Source organism: Akebia trifoliata, chromosome 14, assembly GCF_017979445.1.
Source record: "Akebia trifoliata isolate Shusen 1 chromosome 14, ASM1797944v1, whole genome shotgun sequence".
NCBI classification, from domain to species: domain Eukaryota; kingdom Viridiplantae; phylum Streptophyta; class Magnoliopsida; order Ranunculales; family Lardizabalaceae; genus Akebia; species Akebia trifoliata.
Window position 1 is genome coordinate 30,590,064 of NC_141388.1, and position 23,868 is coordinate 30,613,931.

Below are 23,868 nucleotides of genomic sequence, written 5' to 3' on the forward strand. Positions count from 1 at the left end.
ATCAAACCCAAGAGAAAGAGGGGTTGTTACCAAGTTAAAGCAAAATGAAGTTAATCTAAGTTACTATTTTAAAATCTATTTTTGTGTTTTGTGTAACAAAAAGGAAAGTAAATATTGCTAGAAAATAAAGTAATAGAAATGAAAATTAAACTAAGAAGCAAGAAAAGAATACCATTAGTAATTAGAATTACCTAGGGCTAGCAATTAAAATCACATATAAGTTTTATCCTTCTTTTAACTCAACTCCAAGGGCTTAGTGTGAGCTCCTTTGATTGGAAGATATAACATGAAGCTTGAATAACAAAATAGTTAGGACGCAGTCATTTATTAATGTGTGAAATTCCCACTACCAATTATCTAGATTAAGTATGTTTTATCTTGATCTTATCTAAGCATAAAAGGTGTAGGGATTTATCTAAAGTTTTAATCTATTAGAATTGGATAAAACCTTAAAAAGAACTCAATAATCATAAAGAAACATGGAAGGATTAAGAACTAAAATACATAATTAAAAACTTACTCCTAGGCTTCCTCCTCTCACTAATGGATGGAGTCTAACCTATAGTCATTGCAAGGAGATAAGGAAAAGTCATGAAACAAATACTTGTATTCATTGAGTAATTAAGGTATACTATTTTCTTCTTAGAGAAATTACATATAATTTACAGAAATGTAAACAACCTAAAAATAGAAAATTACAAGATAAAATGCCAAGGGCATTAAACGGAAAGAAGAGAGAATGGATAAGAATCAAGGGTTCCTTCCTAACTGGGAAAAAGATTTATTTATAAACATTCAATGCTCTAGAAGGACCCAAAAATAGTTGCTATCTCTTTTGCGTATTAAATCACGTGAGGAGCACACTCAAAAAAATTTAGGCCACTCCAATTGAAATCTACTACGTCACATTGGATATTGACTGCGCCACATTGATGCTGAGGCTTCTAGATCTTCAATTTTGCCTGATTGCTTGATTGATCTTCTAAATTGTAATGCACAATTGCTTGATTGATCTGGTAATCCATCTTGATGATTTGATATTTGACTTGTACAATGAACACATGTAATCAACTTTTTTATAAATACATGCAATTAAGCTTATTTAGCATGATTATGGTATTGAGATAATTTGAGGCTTAACATGATTATTTACCTAATCTAATGAAATAAGACAGAAATCTAAATTAATGCTTGGGAAAAGTGCGAATAAATCAATGCTTTGAGACAGTAATTAATTTTTTCTCAAGAGTCAAGATCCAGAACAATGTATATGTGGCAAGATTTTGTTAGTGTTTAAAACACATTGGGCTCCTGAACAAGCCGCACACCCTTATGTGTTTTAAATCAAAACAAAATGTACTACGTAGACACCATTTGTTGCAATAGGAACATGACACTTTTTTTATCGTGACTTTTCTCCCAATTTGAGTTTTAGATTTAAGGGTTTCCTTATTATTTTCGCTACATTGCTCTTCCCAACATTGAAGTCGTTGTTAATGGTAGAATTACCACAAAACAACATCTTTGCAATTGAAAATCAAAACAATGTCACGAAGAAATTCAACAGCCCGATTTACGATTAATAATCTGTGGAGATTCCATCAAGTACACGCATCAAACACCCTCAAATGAAGCAGACAAATAAAGAAAGAGAGAGAGAAAGAGAGAAACTTCCATTGAAGAGATCCATTGTCTAATTTCCATTTAATGAAGGGTAAAGATTTAGATGCTAATTTGACTCTTGTAGTCATGGAAAAACTTGTAGGTATGCCTACAACGAAGCCTAGTTGCGCATTTGACCCGATAATTCACAAGATCATGCTTTTGAGAGAGCCAAAAAGCTTACAAAATTGATAATAAAGAAAAAATTGAAATTTTAAATGCGAGGTAAGATGGTTTTATGATAGATATTATGGTCAATTCATCGGATCTCTCCCTTAAAAAAAATGTTTACTGCATCTCCCACGAAATTGGACTTCAGCTTCATCCTTGTAGTTAATCGTTATTTGTTAGGGTTTTCGAATTTCGATTTGTTCTTCATCAAATAAGGATTTTGATCTCTATTAGGTCTTATTAGAATAAATGATATTTTGGTAATTTTATTTAAATGAGAGTATTACAATCATTCCACACTTTCTAGTAACATAAAAATATTTTCGTTAATGATTTGATCAAGTCAACGAAAGTCAAGAGGCAGGCTTCATGTTGCATTTTTTTTTTTTTTTTTGGGAGGGGTGTATCATTGATATCTCCTATTTTTCAGAGGGGCAACAAAAAAAATAAAAATAAAAATAAAAACCATGGGCAATTAATTATTGATGGCAATTTTTCGGTGTGTGTGTGTCATGAAAGTATAGTCCAATAATTGTCATGATTTAAACCCACATGACGTCATCTAATTGAGACACATCTGACGTCATTTCAAAAAAATTATAGTACATGTGGGCTTATAATAGCATTGGTCAGTCACTCTCACTCTATATTAATAGCCACACAATATCAACTTACAGTTGGTCGGTGGCTGTACCTTATCACAGCCTTAAATGCCTTTGATGTGCTAAGAAGTGTCGTTTAGTGGTTTCAAAGGTTAAAATAAACGGTCAGAATTATCTGGAGCTACTTATTATTGTGCACTTTTTAATGCGAAGTTAAAACTCTCTCCATCCATGAATTATTATTGAATACGATAGCATGTTTGTTTGCTGGAAACAGCCAAAACGGGACCATTGACGTATATGTGGGTCCCACAGACTGGAAAAAATGATCCAACGTATATCAAATGATGATTTCGAGTTATAATTGTGGTCCCCACTCTTAAGTTGCGTGTTATGCCGAATAACCGAGTCGAAGTACGTGTTTAAAACAATAAACGAAAACTTTGGAAAAAAAAAAAAAAACGAGTAAAATATAAATAAAAGAAAGTGTTAGAGGGTGTAATGATAGCCAAACATTGTGCCAATTTTTTTTTTTTTTTTTTTTTAAATTGGAGTTATGAGTTTTATAATAAACTGATTTTTTGTGAGGATGACCTAATTTACAAGTTGAAGAATTGTAGATCGTCTGATTTTTATGAATCACTTTTGATGAGGTTAGAAATTTTGGAATGGATTGATTTTTGGTGAGATTGATTTTCTCATCATAAAAATCAGCCCATTTTGAAATCTCTAAAACATACATTGAAAATATATTTGGCACAATATTCGGTTCTCTTTAAGTTTGTTCGAAAGATCTTAACAGAGCCAAATATTTTTTAAAACATAAAGCTTCAAAATAGACTGATTTTTTGTGAGGGTGATCTTTATGATGAAGAGATCATCCTCATAAAAAATTAGCTCATTCCGAAACTTATAACCCTATTTTACAAGTTGAAGAGTCGTGGATCGTTCGATTTTTGTAAACCACTTTTGATGGGGTTAGAAGTTTCAGCATGAGCTGATTTTTGGTAAGGATGATCTCCTTATAATATAAATCATCTTCACAAAAAATCAGCCCATTCCAAAATTTCTAACTCATACATTGAAAAAATGTTTGACACAATGTTTGGTTCTCTTTAAGGTCTTCGAACGCCACCAATATATATATATATGGGGTCATGGGACATATGTAAAACACAATGATTTTTCAAAATATAGGTAGAGGTTTTGGATGTTAAAATAAATGTTAATAAATGTTGATTAATATTTATTTAAAATTGATTCAAATAAAATTAATTTAATTTATTTTAAAATAATTTTTGAAAGTAACTTTATGGTTGGTGCACTTTTTGTTAAAGAAAAGTAAGTAATTTTTAAAAGAACATTTCTATTGATTGATAACTTTTCACATGGATTGAAATTTGTAAAAGTTATTTTGACTCATTTTTTCTAATTTTTATAAATCCCACATTGCTTTTTAAAATGTTTTGGAGGGATTTTTAAACCTATAAATAAGAATCTATTCTCAACTCTTTTTCATTCCTAAGACTCTCTCCTTGAGAGCTCCTAATGGTTCAAGCTATATGGAAATTTAATAATTCTTTTTTATTTTATTTATATATATAAGAAAGAAAGAAAGAAGAGAAAGAAGAGAGAGAGAGAGAGAGAGAGAGAGAGAGAGAGAGAGAGAAAAAATAAATATTTAATAGGGCCGCCCAATTTTGAATAGGCACTAAGACCGATCCGAAAGGTGTCGAAGGGGCCTAAGGGTGCTTAACGGATTCCTTGATCCGAATAGGTGCCTAGTGGTTCCAATGGGTTTCATACCTATTGAGATTCAAAAACGATTTACGAATGGGTGTGATTTTTATAATTGTTATATATTTATGGAGATTAATTCTGTTAAAATAACTAATTAAAAAATTTTCTACAAAAAGAGGCATTCGTGTATCTGAGATTCTGAGTGACAGATTTTCTCAAAATAGTGCAAATTTTGAGGAAATATACAGTTGTGTTAGAACTTGGCTCTGTTGTATCTGAAGACAAGTTCGCCAGTAACCCATCTGCATCTTCGTGTTCAATCGGAGTGGGGGCGACTGTTGTCATAAGACAACGTAGATTACTACGTGCCTCAGAGCAATTTAAGTCAAGTTCTATTTTCTAACATTGGATTGAGTTGAATTTTTGCGAAGATGGTTGCTATGATGAGAAGATCATCCTCACAAAAAATTAGCTCAATCTAAAACTTCTAAATCCATTAAAAGTGATTTAGAAATTATTAGCAAAAAATCAACAGTCCACACTCTAAACCACTTTTAATGGGGTTAGAAGTTTCAGATTAGACATTTTTTTTTCCTGGATGATCTTCCCATCATAGAGATCATCCTCACAAAAAATCAGCTCAATCCGAAACTTCTAACCCATATTTTGAAAATTTATTATGTTACATCGTTTTTTCATATGTCCCTTGATCCGTGTGTGTATATATATATATATGAAAATGTTAGACACGCTACTATTTGCCCTACGTTTTTCTCAATGTTTTTGTCCTACATGGATTAAAAGTTTTGGAATGGATTGATTCTTGGTGAGTATGATCTCTATGGTGAGAAGATCATCCTCACCAAAAATCAACCCATTCCGAAACTTCTTGCCCATGTTTACAAGTTAAAGAATCGTGGACCATCCATTTTTTGCAAACTATTTTTGATGAGGTTAGAAGTTTCAGAATGGACTGATTTTTTGTGTGAATAATCTTCTCATCACAGAGATCATCCTTATAAAAAATCAGCCTATTCTAAAACTTCTAACCTATATAGGATAAAACACGTAGGACAAAACGTAGGGTAAATGGTAGGGTGCCGAACATGCCCCAATACATATATTAGACATTTATTGTAAGTTTATAATATACATGTGAGCAAAAGAATATTATTGGATATATGATAATCGTGTCCCCACACATAACTATATATTTTATAATAATGAAAAACGTCTAACATGCAATATATCTTTTTAGCTAAATAACATATTATTGAAAAAGATAAATTATAACATCAAGCATTATCATCAAATCTTATATTGAGCAATGAACCAAAACACAAGTAATCATAAAGCTATGGACTTGCAAAAAATGATTGTTTTAAATAACGTGTTTAAAAGTAAAAAAATCCGTTTAAAACTTAAAAACCAAAGTTAAAATATTAAAATATTTTTTATATATTGTTTTAATCGTTAGAGGTACGAAACGTGTTTTAAACGATACTTAAAAAAAAAAAAAAATTTGAGTTTATTTTTGTTAGAATAATGCTGAAGTAACATTAAATTTTATGTCGTGAGGTACACTTTTGACAATGATGTGTGTCAGAACTATAGATGCTTTCATGGAGATTTCACTCATATCTCAAAGCATATATCTACTGGTCTAACACACGTGCACGTAAGTGTACATTTCAACATTACTCCAGCCCGACTCTTTTGTTACCATGGTGTTATGTGCTATAGGAAAGTATGTCACGTAGCTGAGGTTCATCATCGTCTATACAACTCTTTATTGTGGACCAGACAAGTGTCTCAGCAACTCCAATACTAAAAATCTTCAGTTGGATGGAAGAAGTTGGGGCTAATTAATGGAATCGATTCAGATCAAATTGGAAGAAGTTGGTTTACTTCTTTACTATTATAATAGAGAAGTGGAGTTGATGTGGTTCAACACCAAAACGCCATAAATGCCCCCACTATTATATTGACATTAAATGTAATCAAGGTCATTTTGATAAAAAAAAAACAAAAAAAAATAGTAATCCAACGTCCCTAAAATCACATTTATTAGTTGAGTCGTTATGGAGTAACATTAAAATTGACATTGATTCTCACATTGTTGACATGGAAGTGCACACATAACCATAGATGCTTTCACTCGTATCTCGATGAAAAATATTTTTATTTCGTACATACATCTACACTAGTAATGTGAGAATCGATGTCAATTTTAATGTTACTTGAACATTTTCCTAATTAATTTTTAAAAATACGAAAATATCTATTTTTTTAATTATGTAATATCTTCAAAATCATCCTTAAAATTTTAAATTACAAATAACCCCTTTCAGATACATGCATGCCACCTTCTATTATGATTAATAGTACTAATAGTCAAAGGTTAGTTATTAAGATGGGTCAGAGTAGATCCAATTATACTTAAAGGTAGGTTTGGATTTAGGTAAAATGTCTGTCGGTATGATCCAATCCATTTACATGAAAACTATGTTTGACAATGGGCCCTGCCCATCCTATTAATATGCCCTAATGATTGTCGACCTTGAAGGCAGCTAAACTGGAAATAAAAAATAGATTAAAAAGAAAATTAAAAATCCTTAATTTCAATTAAGGAGAATATAAATTTGGACTTCTATTTAAATTTTGTCAATATAATGGAATAATTCATCAAACCACTACTTCTCACTCTCATTAGTCTAACAGAGTAGTTGAGATTTCAAAGAAATAATCAATCTATAAAGAACATGCCACATAACCTGTGTTTTAGAAAACGATAAAGTGTCTATGGAATGTGATTTTTGATTCTTCTCGACATTTATTAGATATTTGTGGATTTTAGTTTGATTTTACAATCTAAAACAGTAAAATATGATTCGTTCATCCTACACCTCAAGACACAGAACAATGTCGACTCATTATGAATTTCAAGTTTTAAAGCACTATGCGGTATTTGTCAAAGGTACTCCAATGTTCATGATCGCACGACAGGCACTATATAAACTTTCCATTTTCATGATTGCATCTTTATCTCAGTCTTTACATAAATTTTCAAGATTATAATCATAGTTTTCGTGAATTTCATTTTTAATTAAACGTAAATGATTTATTGTATATTGAGATTTTTTTCAGAGGTCATCGTTTTTTTATCTCCCATATCTTTATGATTAAGACTTCGAATAATCTCGATATCTTTTTCTATACTCTCTTTGTACGTTCCCTTTACAAAAATCATAAATATATATATATATATATATTTATGTATCTCGAAATAAAAGATTTATGATTCTGCATTTGAAAATGAGAGTCAGATTGTAACGACTCTATGACTATGACCCCAAGTGAGTATTATTTGGCAGTTTTGACATGTTGGAAGATTGGGTGTCACCAAAGTTTAGTCTAAAAATTGTTGGATTTCTTTAACTAACTCCTCATTATTGAGACTCATATGACGTCACTCCAAAGTACAGTACATGAATCGTTTGATAGATTTGGCCAATCATTCTTATTTGTCACTCCACTTTTTTATTAGCCACAACTATATGAACACTTATGGTCCCCATAGTTAGGTATCTCTTTAAAGTCTTGATGTGGTATGAATTGTCTTTTATTGATTTCAACCTTTAATAATGAATGGTCAAAATTATCTGAAGCTATTTACTATGGTGCATCTGATGATGCAGAATCAAAATTCTCCACAACCACAAATTATTGAATACGTGAGCAAGTTTTTTTTTCTTTTTTTAATAGCTGGAACCAGCACAACGGTGGACCATTGACAAGATGTGGAGCCCACCAGCTGTCTATCAATTTATTGTCCTATGTTCATTGAGTCCAACTAGCCTTACTAAGTTAGTAAGGCTTTTAGCCTTACCAAGGGTCCTAAGGTGAAACTCCATAATGAGGTATTTTTAATATTTAATATATTATTAAATAATAAAAATTACCTATCTAAATAATTTGAAAAAAAAAGTTTAGAATCCGTTGATTCATGGAAGAAACACATGATCTCAATCGTTTAAGCACAGATCCAACTATTGAGATTTATCCTTGAAATAAGTATCATAAAAATTTATGCTATTTGAATACATATACATCTAGACCATTGGATTTCATGATTAGAAGGTAGAGATCATGTGTTTTCTCATGAGTCATTCTTCACAAGTCACCTGATCCCTATTTAATAAAAGTTATTTAAAATTTATTTTTCTCATGCAAAATTATTAATTTTTTTTTTTTTTAAAAAATTAGTAAACAAAGGTTCAAGGAATTTTTATTCTTAAAATTTGGAGATAGGGTTGTTTTATCATTTACTTGGGAAATCTCCTAGTGTACAATTCTCCTAATTAAGGACAAAATGGAAATCATAGATTTATTGATTAATTTTGGAATATAGTAAAAATATATCCTTCCCCTCACAATTTAATTTCTTCAACATTTAAATCTCAAAAAATAATATAGAATTTTTAGGGAGGTTGAAGATTATGGATTTTGATAAGAAACTTAAACACATCATAATATATTTTCCAATAATTTTTTTACTAAACACTCCCAATCAACATTTAAATCTCAAAAAATAATATGAATTTTAGGGAGGTTGAAGATTATGGATTTTGATAAGAAACTTAAAACACATCATAATATATTTTCCAATAATTTTTTTACTAAACACTCCCAAATATATTGAATAAATGCCTTATTATTACATGATGATTTTGGGTTTTTTCTTAATTTTTTTCTTCATTTAAATGAAAGAGGTTACATGTGTAGGAAAGAGAAGGATGTCTAAAGAGTTTGATATATATATATTTTTTAAAAGTTATTTTTCACTATTGAATTTTAATTTTTTAAATTGAGGAGTTATTTGGAAGTTCAACGGTTGTCTATTTCAAAACCTGGATCCAGTAAAAAAAAAATTGTTCTCTCGCATATATATATATATATTATATTATATGCGGTGTTGTTAGATTGCCAATGTGGTAAGCAAACCATTTGAGCAAAGTGACCTTAATAAGACTTAAAATCTTTTCTAAGTAAGGAAAATATTTCTCTTGATAAATGTTATCTAGAAATGTCATCCCTCACTTAACTTATTCTATTAATGGCAATTTTTTTCACGCAGGTCTACCTAATTCATCCTAAAAACCAAGGATTTGGGCCTTTATATTGTAAAGGTAAAGCTAGGCTTTAAAATTTTCAATCCTTCAAACTCAAGGTAAGCTAAAGCTTAATAGTAGCCGACCTGGCCCCTATTATGTCTTATGGGTGTATATCTAATGGGTATTATGGGTGTATATCTAATGGGTATGGATCCATTGACTCATGAAAAGTGAACTCATATGTTCACTCACAATCTCCATCATGCATATGTGAGATCTACTGGTTGGGATAAAAGATGGATCTTGAGAATATATTATGGATCTCTAAGATCACCCTTGGATCTCTCTCTCTCACACACACACACACACAAAACTCCAAGGAGTTGGCCTAGTAACAAGCCGAGCTTTCATAAGCTCCTAGGAAGGGTAGGTCAAGGGTTCGAAACCACAGGAAGCAATGGATTCCTTGGGGCCGCCCTCTAGCATTCGGTTGACCCTCGACTCAACCAATTGCATGCATAGTCACGAAGTCGGAGTACGGATTTAAAACTGAAAGGGAAAACTTCGGAAAAAAAAACGTTGAAAATGAGAAAAAAAAAATGATGAAACATAAAATATAAAAGATATTTTAGAAATTATGAAAAATGTATATATCTAATAATACACAAGATATTTATTTTAATTTAGTCTATATTTCCAATATAACATGTTCTCAAACATAATTATACATGTTATGATGCCACAAAAGAGTTTACTCATCAACATATCTTTTGTTCAAGCAAACTATTGAAAAAAAAAATGCAAAAATCATAACATCAAGATATTATCATTAAATCCCACATTTCTACATTTATGAATCACCAAATTCTATTATGTATCAAATCCCACATTAAAAAAAGAAAGTGATATTTTTTTTTTTTTTGAAAAAAATACTGGTTTACAACGTAATGAATGCGTTTAAAACGAAAAAAGTGAATTTTTCAAAAAGTCACATTTTATTTATTTTTTTTTTTTTTTTATCTTTTTAATAGTTAGAGGTACAAGACACGTTTTTTTTTTCCTTAAAAAAATATCTTTATTTTACTATGGTGGCACACCGGACTTTCTGAGGGGGTGGTGCGTGTGACTATGAGATTAGTCTCACCCATATATATATATATATATATATATATATATATATATTATATATATATAATATATATATATATATATGTTAAAGTTTCAAATTGAATTTGTAAATCACTTTTGATGGGGTTAGAAGTTGCAAAATGTTGCTGATTTTTTTGAGGATAATCTCCTCACAAAAAATCAGCCTAATAAAAAACTTTTAACTCATATTAGACAAATTTTGGCTTCCAACATGGTCTGCCTGATGTGAGCTGCCGAGCTGGACCCATATATATATATATATATATATATAGTTAGATGCATTATACTTTTATATTCAAACTTAAATAAAAGTAAAATAAATTGTACAATTATAATTTTACCCTCGTCTATTACCATTAGTAGTTAAACAAGACATATATTTCATATTTGATTAGATAAAATAAATTTCTTTTGGAAGTTCAATCCTTTCTTTTCTGATAAAAAGGTTGAATTAAACATTTAAAAAAAAAAAAAAAATTCTGCTCGAGCCCAAGTGAGGGCTTAGTCGACTTAGCTTGATAAGGGTATTTAGGACTAGTCTAATTTATAGTCCACGTTTTTAGAGCCGAGATAAGGCTCATGGTCAAGATTCAATTTTTTTTTTTTAATCTTTTTAATGTGTGTTTTTGGGATGATTAAAGGCTTTGAAAGTGGACAACCACTAACCTCCCAAATTTAAAGGAAGTGATTTTGTGTCTTGTACTCGTAGTGCTCTCTCGTCAAATAAGTGCTACAAAGAAAAGAAAAAACGCAACCGTAAATTCGCTCCTAGGGTTGTCAATGGGTTGGATTTTGTCCTTTTAAGAAAAGTCCCAGTTTGGATAAGTGTTATTAGACCCCATTAGTTACAAGGATGGGCCAAGATAGGTCCGATTATGTTTAGTGGGAGATTTGGGCTTAAGAGCTATAAGGGTATATCTGCATTTTTACATATCATGAGATCTTAAAGAGAAACAATAAACCTGCAGAGAGAGAGAGAGAGAGAGCCATTGCTATGCTAAAAAGAGCTGTCAAATACTATATATGAAGAGCTCACACTTTCTATCACAGTAATAAGAGATTATAGTAAAAGTGGAGACTCTAAATAGCCTCTCGAGTATTTTGGGGGGAAACACCCTACAAGGAATCTGAAAATTAGATTCATTAAATATCTCTTTAAATTAAAAAAATAAAAATAAAAATGATACATTGCCCATCAAAAGAAACCCAACACCTATTCTCATTGTCAAATGTTCTCCATGGCCAAATATTAGATCTTTTCCTGATGCACAAATCTAAGTCAAAGAAGCACTGCAAACAACAATGAAAAATCAGAATATACATATATATATATATATTGAGAAAACAAACATATCAGAGTTTTGATGAATGTTGGAGATGCCCACTTGAGTTTTCAAACGAATGACATACCCCTTGACGGTGATACTCTGTAAGAGAGAAATATAAAATAACCAACACACTCTCAAGTTCAATCTCTTGCCATAAAAACTTGTTTTTTTCCCCCAAAAAAACTAGTTGTCTTCAACCTTGGGTTTGGGTGACAAGTTCGTCACCTGTTCTCCGCACGATTTTTTCTAAATCAATGAGACTTTCCCAATTAAATCAAGGGATGAAGACATACATTTCTGGGGAGAAATCATGATTTTTCTAGGTGGAGTCAAGGGTTGCCAAACAAATGAAAGTATGTATCCTAAATATTGAAGAGGATGGATTTTCTATTTTTGGTTGGGGACGGATGGGCAATCAAGGGCTTTTGGCAAGAAGTTGGGGACAAAGGTATTTCAGTAGAGATGGTCAAGGGAGGCAAGTCATCAATTTGAAAATGTATTCTTTGGAGGTATTTTAGAAACACCCCCTGTTAAATTGGTGATATTAGGTTTACCCCCTTGTAAAATGCAAGATACCCTTGACATAAGTCAAGGATGCTTTTTCTTGATGATATAACAGTGAAATTTAGTCGTGCTGGAGTGACTGCGTTTCACACTGCGCTGACATGCACACAGAACCATATATGCTTTTTCACTCCTATCTCAAGCAAAAGAATCTATGGTTCTGTGCACATATCCACGTCAGTGCAGTGTATAATGCAGTCACTTCAGCATTTTCCTTCTGAAAAATAAAAATAAAAATAAAAATCACAGTTAAGTCATCAAGAAAGCACAACGTTGACTTTTGGTCAGGAGGTAAACCTAATATCACCAATTTAGTAGGGAAGTATTTCTAAAATATCCTTTTTTGGGGGGTACCTCAAATATTCATCAACACCCAGAGGGGGTAAATTACCCACCCAAAAAAAAAGAAGCACAAATAAGAGATTATCTTACCTAGGCTAGGATTCCAAGTACATTGAACTCTATCGAAAAGATTCAATTTAGTATTATTGTTTTGCAAAGTAATACGGGTACCCGCTGATTCCTGTGGGTGCAGGGAGTCCAATTGGGTCCTTTACAGTGACTTGTGGATAAGAAATCTGTGGCTGTGTCGAGTATGGAGCCGTGGCAGCGACAGCGGAGGGAATGTGATTTGGGAAAGCAGCAGTAGGGTATGTTGCCACGGATTGAGGGTGAGCAGAGTAGCTGATGGGAGCGCTCACAACATGTGAATTTCCAGGCTGTCCATATCCCGCCTGTACGGGTATTGCAATTGGAACCATTGCCGCCGGTAGATGTGTTTGTACCATTCTGCCCTTTTGGGTGTCTGCAAGCTTCACAGTTACGTTCCTCCCCTAAAATAAACATTACTAGCCATGAGGAATTGATAGAATTAACTCGGAATTTATGTAAAATCAAGGACACATATTCAGGTAATTCACTCAAAACTAACTGACAAAAGTAAGCTAAATGATTTTGGTTCTTGAAAAGTGTAGTGAGGTCTGTCGTCTAATAAAAAGCATAATTGTTAATTGTACAAACAGACCTATAATTGATCATTTTTAAATGGCAATGGCAAAGTGTGTAAAGAAAAAATAGAATCAATAAAGAATGAGAAGGAAAAAAAAAAAAAAAAACAGATGCAATCACACATAGAAACACAGATTTTATGTGATTCCCTCAAGATTGAGGTACATCCACGGTTCACATCGATTCCACTATGAAGAGAAAACTCGAAGGTCAAATTAGACCCTTTCACCGAAAAGAAAACTATACATACCCCAGGAAAAAGGAACTAGGATTTTACATAATACCGGTAAAATTATGAAAACACCCTTTGAGAAATGATGAACAGTACTCCTTGCTGACTGGTACCATCGGGCTCCACAAACAATAACAAAGTTCTCATCTTCCCAATTACTATTTCTTCTTAGAGTGTCCAGTCTTTATGTCATATGTTTGTTTAGTTATTGTTACTTTTTGTGGTAAATCATCATAGTAAATGAATAATGAAAGAAGCCCCCATTTTTTTTGCATTGCAAGGTGGATGACGATCATTTTGGAGATTATTTTGGTTTGATTTTACCTAGCTTTGGCATCATTCTGTGGAGACTATTAAACTTAATGATGTAAGGTAGAACACACAAATCTAAAGTTTATGTTAAAAATCAGGTTCCAGGGTGAAATCCCAAGAACTAGGAGTAACCAAGTAATGAAGAATCTTTATGATGAGCAAAATAGACTAGAAACTTCAATTTAGGTCTGAGATTGATGAAAATCAATTGCAAACACTAAAATTAAGAACCAATATTGGGTTCTTATGCAAAAAATAAAAGAAAAATTAAAAAAGGGAAGAAGTCTCTTTTTTTTCTTTTATTAATCAATCTAAAAAAAAAAAAAAAACTAACTCTCTGAATTTTTTTATTAGAACACCTTATATAGATAACTCCATTACAACTTAGAAACCTTTTAAAATGCTAAAAAGTAACTTCCTAATCTATCTATAACATATTACTAACCTTCTAATCTTATTAGAACTCAATTTAGACATCTAAAAGGACTTCCAATTATAACCTAATGAATAAAAACGAATTTTAAACATTAAACAAATTAAAAACTAACTAGGAAAAGAATCTTTCTAAAATTGAAATAAAAACTAGCCAAGACTACTTAAGCAACTTAAAAAATAGAAACTCAATAAAAGAAAGAGTCCCAAGAGAAGTTGGACTAGGTCTTGAGGACCGGTCCAAGAATGGATCGAGTTGACTCAGTTTTGACTAATTTGACTCAGTCAATGTTGTTGTTTTCTTTCTTCTACGCATCTTAACTCGATCATAGGTAGTGAGATGAGTGTCAACAAACCTATCTACATCACTTAATTTTTGGATTGGTATATTCGTGATGTCCTTATGTGCGTGAGTGTCTCTATGTATGATTTTTTATTTTTTGTGGGGGGGAGAGGGTTACAAATAAATTTTTTTTAAAAATAATATAAAATCCAGTCTCTAAGTGAATAAGGCAAGCACGTGATAGGGAACATTAGATTTGTGGTTACATGATCTAGAGGATGATGTGGATGAATGTCCATCAAGTGAGAACCCTTATGAGTTGTTCATAATCGCTAGTTGACCATGGGTCTCATGCAACAGTAGGGAAGGAAAGGTAGGAATTCCTACAAGGGAGATGTCGAGAACCAAACAATGTTTCAATCACGAGAAAAACCAATACTGTCTCGAGCAAAACATTTCCAAAACATTAAATGTTTCGAGGTCAATGTTTTGTATCGGTCTCGGCTGATACATACAGTTCCGATATTTCAGACTATGCATGCACACTAAATGTGACTTAGTGAGTTTTCACGTACAAAAGGGAATGGGCACATACATGCCATTAAGAATCTCAAGCATTAAGGCAAACCATATGAGAGAAAAGAGGATGTGAGAAATATCTTACCCCAAGAATCTTGTTTGGATCATCTATTGCCTTCCTTGTAGCCTCCACAGTCTTGTATGTAACAAAGCCAAAACCACTGGACATGACATAGGAAAAAGATTACAATATCTTATTTTATTTCATTTTGACTAAGGTCATAATGTTTTAGCACCACCTTGTAAAAAAAATGCCATTTTTTTTCTATGAAGAAGAGAAACGATAATTGTTTTGTACCGTGATTTGTTTGTATCTTTGTCGTAAGCAACCGAACCTTCTTCTATCTCCCCATGCCTAGCAAAACAGTTGAGCAGCATCTCAGTTGTGATATCTGGTGATAGGCTCCAATAATGTCTCAAGAAATAGATACTGCAACAAGTTCTACTAAAGAACATAATATTCAATAAATCCAAAAGCCCTCTTACGTGATAACACTACCATAAGTACAAACATATCTATATATATAGTAAAGCACAACTTTTCGTCCCACATTACCCCACTTTATTTTTTTGTGATAGAAAAACAATGTCTCAATGATTTCTGAATGTATTTTTTTGGTGATAGTATAAGGGTTTTAACAAACAGGCTAAAGATGATGGGTTGAAGGCAAACTTGAAAGGATTCAATATGTTTAAAAACTTGTCTTAGAGGTTTAAAAACATGTACTCTCTTAGAAAATATTAGTTTAAAGTTCTTTTATTGGTGAAACGGTTTGTTCATAGATTTGCAGAAATGAGTTAGTTTTAGAAGCATGAATAAGTATTTTTAATACTATTTATAAATATTATTTTATTCTCTCTCTTTTCCTTAGTTGTTTATTCTATTTGGGCATGTATGCAAGGCAAAAAGATAAAAAAAATTTTATCATTTGAAATTACTGAAGATTTAAGATCAAGTTACCCAAATTGGAACTTGAGGCATTCTTTCTTTTGAAACTTTATCAGAGTTGTTTTCTTTAAAAATAATAATTCATAAATGGTTAGTATCTTTAGAAATATACAAAATTAATTTTCTTTTTAAAATATTTATAATTATTGTCTTTATATATTTATCACTTGATTTGGACTCATGAGTCAAGGCAGGACTTCATTTATAACTAAATCTGTCATATTTCTAAAGAATTGATGAGAAGAAACTAATTATGGAATTCAAAGTTTCGATTGGGTGGTGACCATGCATAAGTGTATAATTTGGCATGTGTTATCATGGTTAGAATATTCATTTTCTCCTTGATTTGTCTTAAAAATCATTTTTGCAAATGAGTTTATTAGGCATTTTTCTTTTCCTTCTGAATATGATTTTATAGCCTCAAATATATATTCTTGATAAACATTGTCCAAAGACTTTATTTTACAAGTTAAAAGAATATTAAATTTGAGATTAAATGGTTAAAAAGTTTGACTATTATCAGGTTAAATGCATATTAAATTTGCGATTCAATGGCTAAAAAGTTGACTATTATCTTTTTTTAAAGATTCAGGGTTCTCATAGATTTGTGTTGACATTAGAAAAATCTGATTTTATTGTTTTTATAATATATTTTCATAATATTTGTTTGAAAATTAGATTAATCACGTCATTTTATTTTTTTTAAATTGCACATGATAAAAATATCATAATTTTAGGTCACTATCCCATAATTCATATTTTTAAATTTCACTAACGTACATTCTTAATGCGGAACTCAAATCAAGTCAACCGTCAAGAGTTCCGATGGAAAATTTATAATTATTTAGGTTTTCACTTATTTGGGTCTAGATTTATCGTATGGGATTAGTTTAGATTAGTTATTTATTTAATTTTATGTTTTGGGACTTATTTTCATGTTTTTTTGGCCCATGGTCTTAGTATAATATTTAGAGACAGTTTAGTAACTTTACTTTGTCTTTTCTTTAAGTTTAATAAGGTTTGAAAATTAGTGAGAGAGAAAATTACGAAAATTAGGTTTATTTATTTGGTATTTTAGTTTGACTAGGATTCTTGATTTATTTTCTTTATATAGATTGTATTATGATTTTTTTAATTAGTAAACAATGAAGATTTTGATGAATAACGAATGAGTTTCTTTCATGGAGTGAAGTGAGTTCTCCACCATTCTTGGTGTGATTCCAAGAAACCCTTGGTGTGATTCCAAGGTTCTATCTTTTTATCCCTTTCTCTTTCTTCTTCTAATCTCTATTTTTTCTTTTTCTTATTCTTTTATTTTTCTTGATTTTCTTTTACTTCCATGTTCTTGATTTTCTTGATTCGTGATTCTTGAAACCCCTTTCTTGATTCTTGATTCTTGAAACCTATAAACCTTAATCCATAATTTTTTAGCCTTTCTCTTAACCTTTAACATTCTTTAACCATTTTCATCTATCCTACGGAAATTGTTGTAATTGCGAGAAGAAAAAAAAAATTACTTTTGGGATTTCCCTATCCTAACCCAAATCGTAAACCCAATCTTACATCCTTAATCCTTACCCAAAATCCTAAACCAAATTCCCTAAAACCCCCATATTTTCTTATCTTCCCTCACTGTCCTATATCAATTCTACTAGTATAATAAAACACAATGGTGGACCCCACTCCTTTGTCTCAAGATTTATGACTCATACAACGTATCTCAAAGATGGTTGTCCCTTTTTTAATTTCTCTCTTCTTTTGCTTCCCAAGTACAGCCATCTTTATTGTCTTTTCTCTTCTACCCCTTTCCAAAAACACCCCTACAACTTTCTATATTGCTTTTCCTCTATCCCTCTGAGTCAAAAATGAAAAATATCTTAACAAGGTTATTACAATGAAACAAGTAGTCCAGGCCCATTAAATCCAAACTTCTCATAACTAAAGAGCACATCCATCTATTAAACCCAAAAGAGTGAATCAGAATTTGAGGATAATCTTACATCAATCAATTTGCTAGGTTCCCTTAATGCACTCTGAGTTGACTCCATATATTTGTAAGTAATGAACCCAAATCCACGTGATTTCCCCGTGGCTTTGTCAACAATGACCGCTCCTTCCTCGATTTCTCCATGCACTTGAAATGCCTAGACCACAAGATTTCCCCAATCAGTTTACAATAACAATGCTGATAATCCAATTCTCGTAAAATCCCAAAGAATTAATAATGAAAAAGGTATCGATATTGAATCTAAAGTAAATGTGAAGCAATTAATTTGCTTCTTCAAATGGGGAATAATTTGGCAAGGAATCTTATTTTATGAGACAACCACTCCAAAGACACACCCAATACACAATCAGCAATCAACAATGCACTCACAGCACACAACGTTTCTGAAGTCGTATCCCAAGCCAAGCCACGAACAAAAAGCTTTCTATGGACTGGATCTGCACTTGCAAGACTTTTAATTTCTTCGGCAACTGAAGGATATTGGGACCCTCTGCCCACCTCAACATGCAAACACACATACATGCACACAAGTCAATCCGCACAGCATCAATCAGGAGCAGCACTCACATGTCGAACAAAAAAGCTTTCTATGGACTGGATCTGCACTTGCAAGACTTTTTAATTTCTTCGGCAACTGAAGGATATTGGGACCCTCTTGCAAGACTTTTAATTTCTTCGGCAACTGAAGGATATTGGGACCCTCTGCCCACCTCAACATGCAAACACACATACATGCACACAAGTCAATCCGCACAGCATACAATCAGGAGCAGCACTCACATGTCTTCTTTATCTTGACATGAATATTCAGAGAGAACAAACAACAACAGTCTCACACCAATGCACACTAATGAAAAAAATAATACCTCTTGATGGGATGATAAACCTCTTGTATTGACCAGTATTTGTAGAAATAATTAACACAAAACGAAAAAACAACTGAGGATACAAGTTTGTGGGTTGCTGCTCTACCAGCTGAGCTATCCTGACCTTTCCTGATGCATCGTCTCTATACTACTAGAGGGTTGGCCCAGGAATTTCTTGCATCTTCATAAAGAAGACTTTGTAACTTTGTGCTTAGGAATAAAAATCTTGACAAGTAGGAGTTAAGGAAAAAGACAGACATACTTACCAGCAATCAAGAATTATTAGCAGCTCATGCATATCCCTGTTTTTTTCCCTCTTATTTATTTATTTATTTTTTAATTTCCTAAACTTCTTGTCTATCTTTTAAATTTTACCCCAGGTATCATGTCAACTTCAAGTGCATGCTATTACAGTCATAGTTTTAGTCAAAATTCTCACCCTAGCAAGCATGGAACGACCATTGCTCATTGAGTGACTAACTCCGAATGATGAATATTAAAGTAGCTCATAATAAAATTCACATTAACTAATAATCATACGCTATAAAACTTTTTTGTAAAACAATATGCACACGTAAACGCATTTGCTTAAACACAAACATTAGCCAAGCATTAAATCCATAGCCTCTATGAAAGAAACACTACCAACTCACCCAAGAACTTCATTGGACAACAAATATTTTCAAATTGCATATCAATGCTTTCAAAGGCATTGGAAACTTATGCCTTGCAATTCATGTTAGGATGAGGCTCTTACAAAATGCCTTGAGGCTTTAAGGGAATACCCAAAAGGGTCTGTATGATTGCAGAGAAAATGCTTTCAAGGGAAAATGAATTCATCAGGAAAATGGTCAATGGAAAATGAATATTGATGTTTGATTGCACCTAGGAAAATGTCAAAAAGAGAGTTGGTTTTTAGTTTCATGGGCGGGGCTAATCGTGAGAGAATAAAGTTAGGAGATGAGAAAATCATTTTCTTGGGGAGTTGGGTGGGAAATATTTTCCCACCAAGAGGGAAAAATTGTTTTCCAAATAAATAGTGTTAACCAACCAACTACTCCAAAAGACTGCTCTGCTAGAGAGGGGAATAACTATGAATATAAGAGGGTCACAGGACTTAATTGGGGTATGACACACCCGAGAATGGAGGAAAATATATACTCAACACTCCCCCTCACCTATAAGGGTGGAATAAATCGAAATTGTGACCTATCCAAACCTAGTGCTCTGATACCATGTTAACCAACCAACTACTCCAAAAGACTGATCTGTTAGAGAGGGGAATGACCATGAATATAACAGGGTCATGGGACGTAATTGGGGTATGACACACCCGAGAGTGGAGAAAAAAATATACTCAACAAATAAATTTTCCAGTGAAATGTGCAACCATGCATTTACAAGTTACATTATCCTAGGAAAATGTTTTTCCACCAATACCACCGCCAACAATCATATAGACCATAGAGGAATTGAAAAGCTTACACCTTAGGAAAGGTGCACGCCTTAACTATATATTGCATCTTTTCTTTTGATCATATAATCTACAAGTCCTAGTGGATTTGCAACTTTATTAATCTCTCGATTTTCTTCTTCTTCTGCCACTATTTTTCATGTCTACCATATTATTTCCGTCTTTGAGCCTATCCTACTCAAGTTTTTCTTCCAGTGTTAGAATGGTGCCATGCTTTTTCAGCTAGAGCAATTCTTACACTTGAAAAGTTGAAGATATGAAGATATGTACGTGGTTCAACTTGACTTTGGCAAGTTTGGAATTTGGATATTAAACTTTCAAATGTGAAATTGGGAATTGTCATTGTGGTTTTTTTCTTTTTTCCCCATTTTGAGGTTTTCACCCGATTTTCTCTTTATGAGATCGTTTTTACTTAATTGTATACTTCATTAATTATATATTTAAAAATGCATGATCATGAGACTCACCAATAAAGAATAGATAATACTATTCACTGTTTCAACTATTGTCACTCACCGATAATACAAAGTTCTAATCAACCAGTTCTTAAGTATTTTTTTATGGATTCTTTATCTTTATGAAATCACTTTAAAATCCTATTGTGTACCACCATAACATTTACCCCTTATCAACTATACATGTTAATCATAACAGAGAATTAAATGAGCATCCTTATGAATGATACCCCTTTATGTATGCATCATACGGATGATAAGTTAAGCAAGCAGCAAGCAGCAAGTATTGTGTGGTAAGGAGAAGGACTATTTAGCCAATGACCAGAATGTGATTAAGATTTTGACTAATAACAGGTGGATATTGTTGCCGCACAATGATAGAAATGATCTAGAGATCACCTCTCCCATTCTACATCCCATCTGGAGGATATCCTTTCAGCCATAAAGTGAAATTAAATCCGTGGCATTTTATTTTTGACAAAATAGTTATTACCTTGACCATAGACCGATCACCATCACATTGGCGGCATCCATTAACCATCATAACTAGGCACACATATCAGAGACATAATTTTACCTTGTGTTAATTTGAGATTCCTTTAGAGATTTCAACGAATACTTCGAATTAAATAAGATTCCAAAGCAATGAAAGAGATCCAACTATATCCTGAAGTTGGTGATGATTCTAAATTTCCTCCATTTTTTTTTTCAGTTTCTTGGATGTAGCTCTCTCCTTTTTGTGTCCTCTCTCTCTCCTCTCTTTCTTTTTCTTTTTTCCTTTTTTTTTTTTTTTCTCAAAGCTTTTCTCCTCCTTTTAGAGAGAAAGATTGGAGGATTGAGACAATGGGGTAGTTGGGAGTGTGTTGTTTTTAAGATTTGGTGAGAAGTTCTATGGTCACGAACCCCTTTTGCCGTTTGTTGGAAATTTGGCTCTAGTGGAATAGTAGGGTGCTTTAAGGAACAGAGCACTCAACTTATCTAGAAAAAAAGGAGAGGAGAACTCCATGCAAGAGGTCCTTATATCCGTCTTAGGGCACCAACAAGATTAAAATCTTCAAGGAATTCAAAGGGGTTTTCTTAGAGGATTTCTTATATAAGAAGATTGAAGGACCACCTATCTATATGGACTCCATGTGGCACCCAAAAACATGATCAGGCAGCACGTGGATGTAGGCACAAAATCTAAATCTAAATCTAAAACATTAAAAATAAAAATAAATAAATCCTCAAACCATTCATTGTTTATCAATACATTTTAAATTTGGGATTTCAAAGACCGTTCATTTCAAAGCCTTTGATCAAGTAATTTTTTTTTTTCAAACCTAATCTAAACCATAAACAATAGAGGGATGGGTGTCATTTGAGCTAGTGTGGCAATCCACGTGGCCAAATTGACGACCTCAGACTAGGTTCTACATGATCCATGTAACTATTTGTGAAACATCTCAATCTAATATTGTTGATGGAAAGAATTTAGAGCCAGCGATGTTCTAGAAGTTATTTATTTTTGAAAGTTGGATATCTACCAACTTTATCTTTTTATATTTTGCTAGGCAAGCAAGTGTTGCCCATGGTTTTTAAACTTGGTTTCGCATCACGTCTTGTCCCTACCAGATACTGAGTCATCTTGGACGAGTTTTCCGATACGTTTGACACGTCTCATTCAAAAATGAGAAAAATGAACGTGGAGTTTTAAATCTCGTTCAAAAAATTGACTTCTCAGTCCGTCTTGTCCATGCCTGATACCGAGAGGACTCGGGCGATACGTCCCAGTCTTGACCTCGGATGAGTTTTGAAACCATGGTGGTGCCTATCCCTATAATTTAATCTATTATATTAAGCATAACCCACTCATCCTAAAAAAATTGACATTTTTCAAGTATAGTGCAGGTTACAAGTGTGCCTAACCCTATAATTCATCCAAATCCAATTCAAATACCAGATATATTATTATTCCGGATTTAATCTATCCAAGACATGAACAATCCTACAGCTTAAACACCTACCCCTTCCCCATACCTAATTCTTTAATATCGATAACTCAACCATGAGTGGAAATTGAATCCTAAAATGGTCCTCAAAACAACAATTAAAAACAAAAATTGGACGAAAGTGAAAAGGGTATGATTGGAATTAGAATAATAAATGAAAAATCTTACAGTTTGAGGAGGAGATCGAGCAATTGGTCTTTTCTAAGGGGGTCAAGAAGCATCTTTAGCTGTTCTTCCAATGGGCCCAACGACGATAATTGCTGCTGTGAGTTTCCTCTTTCGTCCAGCTTCCTCTTCTTTGCATCCTCCATCTCTCTCTCTCTCTCTCAGGTTTGCTTGCTTGCTTGGTTCATGTAAATAGAGTTACCCTGTTTGCGAAAATCATGGTTTTAAAACTCGTCCGAGACCGAGATGAATCGAGCAAATCAACCCGGACAACATTGACTCGTTCGATTTACATAGTTTATTTAAAATTGCGAAAATTATGTTTTATTATATAAATATTTATTTTTTAAATGATATATATATGGGTCCGTTCAGCAACAAACATTTTGGCAAAACATTTTTCAAAACATGGGTTAGAGATTTTGGAATGGGCTGATTTTTGGTCAGGATGATCTCTACGGTGAGGAGATCATCCTCACCAAAAATCAGCCTATTCTAAAACTTCTAGTCCCAGTTTACAAGTTGAAAAATCGTGGACTGTCCATTTTTTGTAAACCATTTTTGATGGGGTTAGAAGTTTTGGAATGGGCTGATTTTTGGTGAGGATGATCTCCTCACCGTAGAGATCATCCTCACAAAAAATCAGCCCATTCCAAAACCTCTAACCCATGTTTTGAAAATGTTTTTGCCAAAATGTTTGTTGCTGAACATTTCCCTAGATATATATATAAAGAGATTCTATTGCCACACCAACTTTTGCTAATGCCACCTCAATTCATATGTC

The 23,868-nt window shown here is 32.6% G+C and overlaps 1 protein-coding gene across 1 annotated transcript; it reads right to left on the minus strand.

Annotated features, from left to right (window-relative positions):
- Window positions 1-11,427: 11,427 nt before the first annotated feature.
- Window positions 11,428-23,271, minus strand: LOC147386741 (UBP1-associated protein 2C-like). Its single transcript, XM_086422930.1, has 8 exons — window positions 23,088-23,271; window positions 18,503-18,623; window positions 18,090-18,269; window positions 17,950-17,963; window positions 15,475-15,591; window positions 15,262-15,337; window positions 12,763-13,163; window positions 11,428-11,728 (listed from the first exon to the last, which is right to left on the minus strand). Exons 1-7 carry the CDS (start codon window positions 23,228-23,230, stop codon window positions 12,816-12,818), a joined length of 999 nt encoding a protein of 332 aa, XP_086279056.1. The 5' UTR covers window positions 23,231-23,271; the 3' UTR covers window positions 11,428-11,728; window positions 12,763-12,815.
- Between the last annotated feature and the right edge of the window lie 597 nt (window positions 23,272-23,868).

What these genes read in the sequence shown, in the direction of transcription:
- LOC147386741 (XM_086422930.1), bottom strand. Translation starts at nt 23,230, where the DNA reads ATGGAGGATGCAAAGAAGAGGAAGCTGGACGAAAGAGGAAACTCACAG. An exon ending in CTTCAGAAACGTTGTGTGCT is followed by an intron (nt 18,270 to 18,502) that starts GTGAGTGCATTG and finishes CTTGTGGTCTAG; the next exon opens with GCATTTCAAGTGCATGGAGA. An exon ending in AAAGATACAAACAAATCACG is followed by an intron (nt 15,338 to 15,474) that starts GTACAAAACAAT and finishes TGTCATGTCCAG; the next exon opens with TGGTTTTGGCTTTGTTACAT.